Source organism: Psilocybe cubensis, chromosome 7 (assembly GCF_017499595.1).
Source record: "Psilocybe cubensis strain MGC-MH-2018 chromosome 7, whole genome shotgun sequence".
In the NCBI taxonomy this organism is placed as follows: domain Eukaryota; kingdom Fungi; phylum Basidiomycota; class Agaricomycetes; order Agaricales; family Agrocybaceae; genus Psilocybe; species Psilocybe cubensis.
Genome location: NC_063005.1, coordinates 1,135,893 through 1,149,366, shown reverse-complemented (window position 1 = coordinate 1,149,366; position 13,474 = coordinate 1,135,893). Strand labels below are relative to the sequence as shown.

Here is a 13,474-nt window from a genome sequence, read left to right as displayed (position 1 = left end):
TAGCCCTAAATAACGTCATACACTGGGCAGTTTGCCCAATGGACGGTGTTGGTGTTGGTGTTGGTGTTGGTAGTGGTAGTGGTGAAGTGGCACTAGACACCCCGTCTGTTGAGAAAGCATGATTTGGTGCACAGGCAGAGAGAGATGGACCTGCGAATTTCACACAGATGTTCTTCCGAGTTTTCATTTGAGTAATAGTAGGATGAATTTACAAATTTAATTATGAATGCATGACTCGACAATTTTTGCCCAATTTGCAAGCGGTCAGGTCACCTACTTTTATGGGAATTAAAGTTCCCGATTTGGAAGGACAATAGAGAGTATGTCAATGTATACCCGTGCATGTTTTCAATTACTGTATAAAAGGCGCTTATAAGGCTATTACCACAAGGAAAGACGTTATTATATAAGCTCTTTTAGGCTGAAGGTTGTCGCATGTCATGCTGACTCTGGAGGGTGGGTCAGTCTGAGGGGTGGTTCAGGTTGCCTCAGCAAAATCAACATAATCGTAGTCAACTAGTTACTCTTACAGGTCGTTTGATGCGAGTCTACTACAGATGCTTGTAATAATCAAAAGGCTAGATATAAGTTATATACAGATAAGTAGTGAATGACTTGGACTCTCCACGCCGATAGTAGAGTAGTGAACACGAACTTGAGCGATGATTAGTACTAGTAGTAAATGACTAGTGACTCTCCACGCCGATATCCCCGCCGTCTAATAGTAATAGTAATATAATGTCTAATCTTTTCTATAGCTAAAGCACTTTAAATAAGTTTATAATACGTGATAACATTAACAATGAACAATGCGTCATGATCCACGATCTGAATTACATTTGATCAGTCCGGTGCTAGTCTGTGATGTGGAGGTAATGTTAATGTGATGTGATATGATGCAATTAATGCAAAAAGGGTATTACGCGTTTAGTTCCAGATGATAGAAAGAAAATGTTAACAGTTGATGTTTATGAGATATATATGTCACTATATCACTATTAACTGTGGCTGAGCCTGAGCCTGAGCAACGATGAAATAAGAGTTTAATTAATCAGTTCAATCATTTTCATCTTTTCATCTTTTCATCTTGTCTTTTCATGGATGGAAAGCGTTGAACGTGAATGCGATGTTATATACATACATAAAGCCATCGACGCGCATTCGGGTGAACCGGAGCGCGCGGTGTATAGTCCTGAGTCCTGAGTCAAGGTTACTCCAGTGGTCAGAACAGAGCTGCGATCTGCGATCCGACTCACACTCAGCTTCAGGATTCAGGACCAAGAACGAGAACGAGAACGAGAACGAGAACGAGAATCAGAGCGAGAACACGAAGAGAGACAGGTTAATGAGATGGTTGTGTTGAGTTGGAGGATGATAAAGTAGTTGTCAGAGACACTATCAGAGACTCTGTCGCTGTCGCTGGTAGGTAACGGCAAAGCGATGACATAGGCGTTGATATTAATCATTGATATTGATAGTGATATAATGATAACGAACGTATTGGAGTTGGATGTGATGATGATCATGTCCATGTCTGTTTTTAATTTTTGACTGACGGGTGTGCTGACAGCTTTCAGAGTTCAGACGCTGCGTTCAGGGCTCAGCGTGGCGTGGCGTGATTGTATTTACGCATCAAGGGCCCTGGGCACGACATTGGCAAGGACTCGTAAGCTAGAAGCCGGAAGGCTAGAAGAGTGGATTTGGGGGTGTGTGAATGTACAGTGTAGTGTCACGGCGTAGCGCCCCGCGCTCCGGGTGCTCCCGGAGTCGAGAAGTACAACTACAAGTGAGCAGTGCCAGTGCAGGGTTGACTCTTAAGTGAGGTATGGCATAGTATGGACGTGAAGCGGTGACAGGATCTTGTTGAGAGTGTTAGGACCAGGCGGGGTGGTGACAGCGCGCTGGAATTAAAGGACAGGTTTCAGGCTCGAGACGAGAGATTTCGAAGACCAGTCTGTGGATGATCAGGGTTACAGGATATCCAGAGAGAAGAGAGATGGCGGTTATAAGAGGACGTAGTAGTGAGTCTGGACCGCAGATGGGACGAGAATATGTGTTGGGATGATTGTGATTGTCGGTGGAGAGAGGGTGGGATGTCGCGTGTGGTATGACGAGGCCCGATCACAAAAAAAGGGGGGAAATCTCGATAAGGATCTGACGATCGACGGTGGCATTTGCAATATGTAAAAGTAAAATTCAGTGTCCGTCGGGTTGTTCCCATCGCCTTGCGCTGCGTTTGTTTCCCCTTGCCTAAGCCTTGTCCTTTGCTACTGACTTACTTTGTCTAATCCAAAATACGCCGTTTCCATGAACGTCGCTGCGCTGCTCCAGGACTCGCCCTCTGACCGGAGAGCACCGCCGACCCAGCCATCCTCTGATAACAACACATCATCCACTTCCACCAACAATCCCAATCCGCCCCCGTCCCCGCAGTGGCAGCGCTCTTCCACCGGCACCCACCATCCACCTGCATGGAACCACCCACACTCGCACTCCTTTGCCCGCCCCGACCCACCCGCGCCCGCCGCCCCCGCAACTCCCACCACCGGCAGCGCAAGCCTCAGCGCCCTCGTCAACCCCAAAGAGCCGCCCCTCTGGTCCCCCTCCTCCTCAAGCACCAGCCGCATCCTCTCACCCAAACCGTATGCGTCCATCGACAGAGATCAACCCTCGTCGCGCAGCCGCGCCGGATCACACTCGTCCACCCAGATTCCGCCCGTATCCTCCTTCCACGCCCCGCCGCCGCCCTCGCCTCGTCCTATCCTATCCTCCAACTCTTCCAACAACACCACAATCACAAATAACAACACCAACACCAATAACACCAATAACACCCGTGGAAGCGGAATCCCACCGCTCACTCCAACACCCACACCGTCCTCTCTAAACCTAGCACCGATGCACTCGCCTCCAGGACGCGCCGCGATGCACGAGAGCAGCAGCATCCTCGCTTCGAGTTCTCCGGGGCGTGGCAGCGGCGGACCCGCGGGCTCACCAGCCGTATCCCCGCCCATATCCGGCAACAGCAACGCGCATATGGGGTCTTCTGTCTCTGCCTCGGGGCAGAGCGGTGTCTGGGGGGGTCACGTGGGAGGATGTCCAGGAGGAGTATCATCTGCGGCTGCGGCGGGGGTGACCAACAACGGCTCTTCTTTGATGGACCAGCGTCACACTCACACTCTTGCGCGCGCTGGTGGTCCCATGGATATGAGAGATATGCATAGGGAGAGGGAGAGGGAGAGGGATATGCAGAGACGCAGACTGTCAAATGCCTCGAGCCACTCTTCTTCGGCTCCCATCACTCAGCCTGCTCCGCTCGTAGGCCCTGGCTCAGGCCCATCTCCTTTCTTGATGAATGGTTTGTCTTTTTTTTTTTCTTCCTTCCTCTTCTCTCTTCTTTTGCCTTTTGCTCCCATCCATCACGACATATCTCAACTCCGTCTCAACGCCCTTTCTTTTGACTCGAGTCGTGTAAGACAAAAACCCATCTCATCTCCTTTTTCTTCCCTCTTCTTTTTTTTTTTCATATCACATCTATTCTTATTCTTGTTACAACTACGCCATCCGACATCATCCCGTTACTAACTGGCCTTTTACAGACGAAAAACAATCACTTCCCCCCCTCTCCACCTCCACCACCATCCCCGGCACAGCCAGCTCAGCAAGCATGCAGGCGCCCCCTCCGCGGCGCACGGACTCGGCCGCCACGCCTTCCTCTGCGCCCGGCCAATCACACACACCCACTCTCTCGCGGCGTTCCAGTGGCGCGGATAGAGATGCCGATGGCGGTATGCCCCGCGATAGAGAGCGCGAGATGCAGCGGGACCGGGACCGGGACCGCGATAGAGAGAGGGAGAGGGATATGCGTGAAAGAGAACTCCGGGACATGCGCGAGCGCGAACGGGAGCGGGACAGGGAGCGGGACATGCGTGAGCGAGAGCGCGAGAGAGATCTGCGGGATATGCGCGAGCGCGAGCGGGAGAGGGAGATGCGAGACCGTGAGCTCCGCGAGATGAGCATGCGCGACCGCGACCGTGATATCCGCGGTATCGGCGCTGGACCGGGTGGGCCCCCTCCTCCTCCACTACCACCACCGCCAACCGCACCTTCATCTGCGTCGTCGCAGCCTCAGTACGCACCGAGAGAGTACCGCGAGCGCGAGCGCAGCGACTCGCTCCTTCGTGCCCAGCAGCAACAGCAAGGCTCGCCGCTGCCACCACCCCCGTCCTCTACCTCCGCGCCGTCGTTGTTCCCGCAGCGTGAAAGGGAGCGCGATCTCCAGCGCGAGAGGGAGAGGAGTATGGTTCTGCCTGGGCCTGGGATCATTGGTCCGGGTATTGGCCCTGGCATGTCGAGCTCGAGTGCGGCCATGGATAGGGAGAGGGAGAGGGATCGCGGGCCGTTGGTCAGAGCTGGTACACCCTCGGGTATGAGAGAGAGAGATATGCGGGATGTGAGAGATAGGGATATCGGTATGAGGGATATTGGCATGCGGGATGTGAGGGAGATTAGGGATGTGAGAGATGTGGGGATGAGGGATGTGAGAGATATGAGGGAGAGGGATATGAGAGATAGGGATCTGCTAAGAGAGCGCGATATGCGCGATATGAGGGAGAGGGAGAGGGAACGAGACCGTGAGCGCGAGCGCGAGCGCGATATGCGAGAGAGGGATATGCGCGATAGAGAGCGCGAGCGCGAGAAGGAGCGGGATTGGATCGAGCGCGAGCGTATCATCCACCACCGTCCGTCATCCTCCGGCTCCTACCCGCCCCCGCCCGCCTCGTCGCAGATCCCACCGCCCGCCCCATCGTCGTCGCGCAAGGATCCAGGCGGACCTGCGCCGCCACCGCCGCCGATGTCCGCCTCAGGGGGCTCGTTGTCGTCGGCGAATGGCGGGGGCATGTCGAACCCGCACCCGTTCACGCATCCTCTAGGGCACGTCCAGCCGCACGCGCAGCAGCAGCAGCACCCCAGCCACTCGCACATCCACCCGTCGCAGGCGCATGTGCATCCCATGGGACATGCGCACAGTCATTCTTCGCACTCGCACTCGCATTCGCACTCGCATACGCATGGTCATAGTCATAGTCATGGGCATTCGCATGATGGTGGGCGACCGCACCAGACGCAGCAGCAGCAGCAGCAGCATATGATGGGTCCTGGAGGACATGCACATGGACACTCGCGCGACCATTCGCAGCCTCAATCGCGCCAGCCGTCCATCGGGCCCGGGCAGACTCAAGCGCAAACACAAGGCAGCGGCGCGCCTCCTCCGTCATCATCATCGTCGCAACTACCAGGCGCACAAACGACCTCGCCGCCTGGTACATCCTCCGGCCCCCCGCCGACCGTGTCGCCGTCTACATCAGGCCAGCTCGTGCCGGCGTCGTCGCTCCCCGCGAGCGCGGGCGGTGTGCCGCCGCAGCGCCAGTTCCAGTCGCAGTTCCACACGCAGTTTGTGTCGGGCTTGCAGCCGCCGCCGCCGCCGAGTCAGCAGCAGGTGATGCAGGGAGGAGGAGGAGGTGGTGGTGGTGGGGGGTCAAGGGTGAACTCGCCAGTGATGATGGGTGATAAGCGGGATCGCGAGCGTGAGCGTGAGCGGGAGAGGGAAAGAGAAAGAGAGAGGGAGAGGGAGGGGAAGAAGGTGAGTGGGCGGAGCAGTGTGTTGGGGATGGTGGGCAAGGACAGGGATGATAGGGAAAGGGAAAGGGAGCGAGAGAGGATAAAGGCCCGCGAGATGTACACTCCCTCTGGGCGACGCGGGGTCGGACCAGCAGACGATGGCTATCCTCCCCCTCCTTCTACCCAACAGGACTACCCCGCGCCCCCGCCTTCTTCTTCTTCCTCTCAACAACAACAGCAACAACAACAACGCCCAGGTGCATATCCCCCGCACTCACAGCAGCAGCAGTCTCTGGGCCATGGGCATTCAGGGCAGATGCACGACCGCGAGCGCGATTCGATGATGGTCGACGAGCCTCAGCAGCATCTCCAGATCCACGGGCCGGAAGGGCGCCATGTCTACAGCCACCCACGTGATCGTGACCGAGAGCGTGACCGCGACAGAGATCACGTCATGCGTGACAGGGACCGCGAACAACAACGCGACAGGGAGCGAGACAGAGACAGAGACAGTCATAGGGATCCTAGGGATAGGGACAGAGATAGGCTTGTAGCAGAGAGAGACCGCGATGTCGATATGATGGACGTGCGTGATTATCATGGACGTGTTGCCCCACAGCAGCAGCAGCAGCAGCAGCCACCCACCTCGCAGCCGATGTCGATGTCGATGTCGTCTGGTGGTGGTGCGGGCCCTGCGCCGGGTATGATGGTGGATGATGGGCAGTGGTATGATGCGCCGCCGCGTGGGCATGTTGTGCATTCTAGTGGCGAGTACGGGGCACCGCATGTGGGACGGCGCGAGAGGGAGCGCGAGAGGGAGAGGGAGAGGGATAGAGAAGGGCACAGGGATCGCGAGCGCGAGCGCGAGAAGGACAGAGATCGCGATCGTGAGCGCGAGAGGGCGCGGGAGCTCGAGATACATCATCAGCTGCAGCAGGCGCGCATCCGGCATCATGAACAACAACAACAGCAGCAGCAGCAACAGCGCCAGCAGCCGTATATGCCATCACAACAACAACAACAGCAACAGCAGCAACCGCAGCACGTCCACCGCCACAACGCGCCGCTACCGCCGCCTCAACAGCCGCAAGCCATGCAAGAGCCCAACTTCTACCACGACGCGGGGCTGGGCGGGTTCGAGGACCCGCGGCGCAGTAGGGACATTTACAATAGCGGTGTTGGCGTGAACGTCGGTGCGGGTGGGGAGTACGCCATCGACGCGCCGTTCAGCGACCCGCGACATCCACACGCGCACGTCCATCCGCATGGACACGGGCACGGTATACCCCTCCCGCCCTCCTCCATATCTGCCTCCGCGTCCGCCTCTGCCTCTGCCTCCGCAGCAGCCATCGCCGCTCAGGCTCAGGCACAAGCACAAGCACAAGCAGACGCCGAGGCGCTGGACGAGTGGGATGAATGGCGGGCAGAGGCCGAGGGCGAGAGCACGCGGGCCAAGGTGCGTGTTGATCTCGGGACGTGGGTGTACCCGCGCGTGCCGTTCCCGTATTTCTTTGAGCTGGGCGCGGGGCTGTTGGCTGCGAAGGAGCGGGAAGAGGCGGCGGCTGCGAGGCGGCGGGAGGAGGAGAGGGAGAGGAAGGTTAGGGAGGAAGAGGAGGAGAGGGTTAGGGTTGAGGAGGAGAAGGAGAGAAGGAGGAAAGAGGAAGAGGCAAAGGAAAAAGAAAAGGAGGAACAGGAGAAGGAACGGAAAGAAAAAGAAGAAAAGGACAGAGAGGCAGAGAAGACAACAGGCAAGACATCAGAGAAGATGGAAGAGGGCGAGATTGATGAAGAGGCAGAGATGAAGGTCGAGCAGGGCTTGGAGGAAGGCGAAGAGGCCGCGAAAGACCCAAAAAAGGAAGTTACTGTAAATCCTATGGACGTCGACGACGACAACTCCAAGTCTGCTCAACCTACCTCGACATCTAAACCTGACGAATCCACACAAAGCGACTTGGCGGGATCCACATCTCTCTCCCAAACTCGGATTCATGAAGACACTATCCCTGATCCACCCATCCAACAGCCCCTGCTCGACATGGAGACGCGCACCACCATCCTTATTCCCTCAGGGTACATACCCACCGAGAAACCACTCCGTCCGCGTCTCTGGGGCGGCGGCGGGTTCGATCCGCGCCCACGCCCACCGCTCCCTGTCCGCTCAAGGAGGAAAGGCGGCAGTCTGAATGGGAAACGCACCCGCCCGCCAACACGCCAGAACAGCCATCTCGCCAATAGCACGACCTCTGCCAACGGCGTGAACGGGAACGGGAACCTCGCCGTGTCTAGCAGCAGTAGCAGTGGAGGTGCGAACGGATTGGTGTCGTCCGCATCAGCTAGTGCGCGCCGCCTGCGCTCGCGACGCCCGCGTAGGGTGTACACCGACGACTCGGACATCTTCCTCTGCGCGATACACTCGGGCTGGCTCACGTGGAGCGGCGCGCGCAAGGCCAAGGCGAAAGGCCGCGATCTGCGCATTGAGGTCCGCGTGATACGCTGTGCGGGCGCGGGTGCGGGGAGCGTCTTTGCGCGGGGCGTGGGGATGGGCAGGGTGCCTGTGAATGCAAGTGGTGTGGCGGGCGTAGGAGCGGGTGCGCCAGTGATGAGCGTGTCCCCTGCTGCTGCTGCTGCGGCGGCGGCGGCTGGGGGTATGGACAATGGGCTTGTGAATGCCGAGCCTAGTTATGTGCGGGAGGAGATGGTTGGCAGATTCATAGGCGGGTATGGCGAGCGGTGCTTTAATCCCCTTGGGCGGAGCGGTAAAGTGGCGGGCGAGGAGGACGAAGAGGAGGATGATGACGGGGTGATCAGAGGCAGGAGGAAACGTAATGGGGATATTGGGTCGCTGCGGAGAGAGGAGGAAGAGGACGAGGACGAGGTGGTGTTTGATGACCCCGAGGATGATGGTAGGAGTCTTGTCAGTGCCGCGTGGGGGACCGGACACGACGGCAGTGCGATTGAGATTGTCGGTGTAGAGTTTGTCGAGGTTCGTAGTGATTTCTTGTCTTTTTATATCCGTATTGTATCTTTGGTGGCTGACTTTGTCATTATTTTTTTGTATTTTGTGTAGAGGGGCACTGCACATGATTCGCCTGGTGTCGGCCTGCGTAATCGCTCACAGCGCCTTCGCGAGTACGCCGAGCGCCGTGCGTCAGTGCTCGGTCTACCAACAAGCACAGCGCCTTTCAACCGTCTCGCCGGCAGAAAACGGCGGCGCGGATGGGGCGGCTGGCCAGTCGAGCCCCGCCGCCTGTTGCCTAATGCGACTGCACTGCACACGATACCCGAGGCGGCTGACGAAGAGGAGGAGGAGGAGGAGCCGAGCGAGTTCCTTTTACGCACGGCGGATGGGCGTCGGGTGGATAATGATGGTGGTGTGAATAATGTGGGTTTGAGCCAGCTGAGAGTTGAGAGGGAGGAGAAGCTTATGGATGTGCGCACGATGGTGTTTGGTATGGGTGCTGCTGGGGATCTGCGCGTTGGGTACGTCGTTGTCTTTTTTGTACAGTTTTTTTGGTTTGCATTATCTGACTTTTTGGTTTTGGTTTTGGTAGATACAAATATGTTCCTTCACTACTACAGGAGATCCTGTTCCCTTCACCTCGCTCATCAGAGCCGGAACCTCCTCGACCACGCAAGCGCAGACGCACACAGGAATCCGACGACGTTGACATGGCCGACGACAGTACCACACTCGACAGCACTACCACCACCATCACCACCAGCACGCACTCCAGCGCAGCGTTAATCGACAACGACCCGCTCCTCCGCCCGCTCATCCTCGAGACGGCGAAAGAGGCGTACCTCCTCTCGCCTAATATTATATCGCCCACTGCTCCGTCGCCTGTGGCTGGTGCTGGTGCTGCTGTGCTGCCAGCGGAGAGGGTGTATGATATTGCGCTGATTTTGGAGACGGAGGTTGTGGTGGAGGATGAGCCTGTCGCTGAGGCGGAGGTGGTGGAAGCTGCTCCTGGTGTTGTTGCTGGGGATGCTACTCCTGTTAATGCTGCTAATGAGCCTGCGGTGGATAGTAAAGATAAAGGCGCAGAACTCATTGAAGCAGAAGATACAAAGGAGGCTGGTGGTCAGACCTCCACGGAACACGTATCCGCTGAAGCTGCCGTCACTGCTGGTAGCGATCAACCATCTCCTGCTGCTGCTGAACCATCATCGTCGACAGCAGCCCCTACCAATGTCCAGCCTGAAACACCGTCCAAATCGAAAATGACCACGGCCGAGCCTGGCTCGTCGCCTCTTCCGCCATCTAGAGCGTCGCCTGTGCATTCTCCTGTACATTCGCCTGAACCTGAACCGGAGCATGATGGTCCTCCGTCTTCGCCTCTTCCCACTGACGACAACGATACATCTCTCCTCGACGACAAAGATAACGCCAAAGACACCACAAAACACACCAAACAAGGCAAAGGCAAACCCTCCTCCCTTCTCCTCCTCGACGACCCCGACCACGACGCAGACGTGGACACAGATGTAGATACCATCCCAAAACCGCAATTCTCCGTCCAAGTCCTCCAGCGCAACCTCACCAGGCACATGTTCCGCTTCGAGAAGGACAGCGTGTACGTCAAAGACCCGTCAGGTCCCGGTTCGGGTCCGGGGGGCCAAGCAGATGGGGACGGGGTTGGGGAGGGGGATGGGATGGAGGCGGAGTATGAGTGGGCGATTCAGGTTAAGAATTGGAAGTGGGCGCCGAAAGGCGCTAGGGAGAGGCTTGTGGATGCTGTTTGAGTCAGGTTCGAAGCTTCGAAGGGGGTTTTGGGTTTTTTTTTTTTACTTCAAATTTGCTGCTTTTGATTTGATTTATTTTTTTTTATATCTTTGCTTTTTCGTTTTTTTCGATGATACATACTCACTTGCATTTTTTTCGGTTTTTTGTGTTCACCGATGCATTCACGCTTCTCTTTTTCCTTCTTTTTCTTTATTATCTTTTTATCTTTTTTCTTTCGTTTTTTTTATTGTTGTTGTTGTGTTCTTAGAGGTTTTTTAAGCTTTATTCTCTGTAATGCTAATATAACAGCTTGTCTCGTTTCTGGTGCGTCGAGAGTTGAGCGCTGAGCCCTGTAATTTTAAATTAAATGGACAGGTAGGAAGTTTGAACTTTGACTTTGGGTGATGGGGAGGTTGAAGCTTGAACCGTTGAAGGCTAGGAAACCGCCAGCCGAAGCAAGAACATTGGCTTGCCATTAAATGGCGGTTGAAGTTAAAAACCCCGCCCGGCCGAGTTTAAAATAACATGGTCGTTGTGATACAAGAAGTGAGTAAGCGCCGTTAATTGAAAGCAAAGTAATCTGCTAGTGGGCCATTGATTGAAGTTGACCACAAAGGATAACATCTGTCATGGGCGACAGCCCGCTATGATATAAAACATGAAAGAAAAAAAGAAAAAAAAAGAGGTGGGAATACGATTCTACAAGATAAACGACCATCTTATTGCCTGCCTAGAGATGTGCGACTGGGCCCTTTTTACCGACGCAAGCAATCTGTCGAACCAAGCATCAGCTACATAGTCACACATTGCTGATACCTTTTCCACATGGGGAAAGCTTTGTGCGATACGCCTTGCTAAAAATTCAATTTCCTCTGCACCTTCCTCTGTGTCTAAAGCTTTTGACGGGCCGAACTCGCTGCGCCTGTCCTGATCGTCGGATTCGGTGGAGATCCATTGAAAATGTAGTTTACGAAGCTGGTGGTATGATGGCGTCCCTTCCACAGGTTCGATGGCGTTCGACGCCAGGAAGTTGAACGACACTGGTACCCAAAGTTCTTTCAGATTTGGAAAAAGGACGGTGAATGGGTGCAGCTCTGATGCCAATAACACGGACGCGTTGGGTGCCAATGGAAGCGACGGAAAGAACCTGAGCTGTTCTACAGCTGGCCAAACTTCTCCTCTTGAAAATAACGACGAGAGCATCCGGCCGTCAACGTCGAGAGGGAGTGATAGAAGTTTCAGATGCTTGCAACGTAAAATGTGATACAACGTAGTGTGGGATACCATGACTGCAATATCCAGGCATGTCATCTTGATGGTCCTTATGACTTGCGATATGCTGTTTATATCGCTTAACGATTGTTGGAGTAAGGCCGCCGTTTTTACAATGTCTGAGGGATAATACTTTGAGTAGTCGAGCTCGGCTATGGTGAAGAAGATATCAAGGTCAACCAACTTTTCTGCTTCAAGTGAATTGAGAAAGTGGTGCAGTCCGACTACTGTGGTGTAGAGACGTAGAGTTTTCAGTGATCGAAATTGCACTCGTTCCTGGATTGGTGGGACTGGAGATTTGGGTAAGATGAAGTATAACTCCAGCTCCTCTAGTTCCTCTAAACATGCAAGCTCCCTAACGAAATCGGTCCGCATTCGGGGGGCTACCCTTACGTTTTCCATCTCCAATTTTACCCGCCGAAGTTTCTTGAAACCCTGAATGATATCCATATTGAGACGACACATTTGGGAAACCTCTAGCACACGTAGATTGGTGGATCTAGGAGTAATTATGCGGAGTAGCGAATCTGCAAAGAGTTCGTAGTCGATTGCAAGGAGTCCTTTCAAGAAAATTTCGGACAATGCCTCTGAAGATAAAAGCTGGATGGAAGCAAGATGATCGGCATGCATCTGTTCGAAATTGATTGTTAGCTTTTGGAGATTAGGGAAACAATTTTCTGGGCGAAGCAGCTTGATGGACCAAATAATGTGCGGAGAAATACGATTGTCCTACGGATTATAAGCTGAGATGTTGAATTCTCTGATATGCCGGGCATAATAATCGAAGCTTCGAAGGTGCTCCTCCAGTATAGGTCCTTCGGGGCACTTTTGTATGTTTCTAAGCCTCGAAACATTGGAGAATATTTTGACCGTGACTTTACCACTTATGTCCATGATCAAATACGCAGGGGATTGTTTTGATGAGAGGTGTCCAGGAAAACATATATCGCCAAAGCTAATGTATAGCATGAGGGAAAAACTTCTTGCACACCAAAGATGCCCAAAGTAAATGAACTTTCTGCGTTTCCCAATGTGGACTGGAGGAAAATATTTGGTTGAGAAGATCATCGTTATTGAGGACTCTTTCCGTTGCAGACTCAAGCGTATGTATCTGGTTAGAAAGACTGTGAAAAACCATAGTAAGTGAACTCCATCTCCTCTTATAATTCTGAATGCTATCGCCTACTTCAATGCCAGGTTGTTACAATTATGGTCCTGCGTAGCGGTTATGCGTTGCATAGTAGGAGGGTAGGAGAGAGTAGAGAAAGAGGACCAAATGCTATCCACAGACTACCGACAAGCGATTGAGCCCCCTTATCGATCAATATTTCTATCTGAGGAACGACGTTAGGAAGTCGATCAGAAGCCATGGTTCAGAGTGCAGTTGTAACTAGGCATGATTTGCCCTGAGTCTCTCGAGACACTTTAGACGTCTTTAACAACTTGTCACTTCAAACAGGGTGACATTTGGAAAATCCTCGATGGCGTGGAACGTTCAATGCTGGCATGATGTTCACTGTTAATTCAACTGAGGACTAGTCATTACATTGAAGATATCCAAAGATATTCACCTTATACATGGTCTTGCTATACATGGCACTACTCCTGCTAATTTGACCCAGAGATCGTTGGAGTGTTTGGCAGTGATATGACGGCGGACGCCCCCTAAACCAATCAAGTTTTCATAGTTTTATTCCCAGATTCAATGTCCGACATACATAGTTTGTTGTCGCCCCTATGTTTCGCTTAAGAGTCCTGGAGAGGCACAGAAAGCAGAATATCGGACTAGTACACCGCTTAGAAGAGAACCTACATTGAAGTCTTGTGTTATATATATTCAGTCATATATTCGCAAAG

General features: G+C 53.8%; 2 protein-coding genes across 2 annotated transcripts; one reads left to right on the top strand and one right to left on the bottom strand.

Moving 5' to 3' along the window:
* Positions 1 to 2,307: 2,307 nt before the first annotated feature.
* Positions 2,308 to 10,365, top strand: JR316_0007896 (uncharacterized protein; the record flags this gene model as incomplete). Its single annotated transcript, XM_047893617.1, has 4 exons — positions 2,308 to 3,358; positions 3,600 to 8,605; positions 8,690 to 9,102; positions 9,174 to 10,365. 4 exons carry the CDS (start codon positions 2,308 to 2,310, stop codon positions 10,363 to 10,365), a joined length of 7,662 nt encoding a protein of 2,553 aa, XP_047746932.1.
* Positions 10,366 to 10,928: 563 nt separating this feature from the next.
* Positions 10,929 to 12,247, bottom strand: JR316_0007895 (uncharacterized protein; the record flags this gene model as incomplete). The annotated part of the gene is made up of 2 exons (XM_047893616.1): positions 10,929 to 10,989; positions 11,151 to 12,247. The coding sequence occupies 2 exons, from the start codon at positions 12,245 to 12,247 to the stop codon at positions 10,929 to 10,931; spliced, it is 1,158 nt and encodes a 385-aa protein (XP_047746931.1).
* Between the last annotated feature and the right edge of the window lie 1,227 nt (positions 12,248 to 13,474).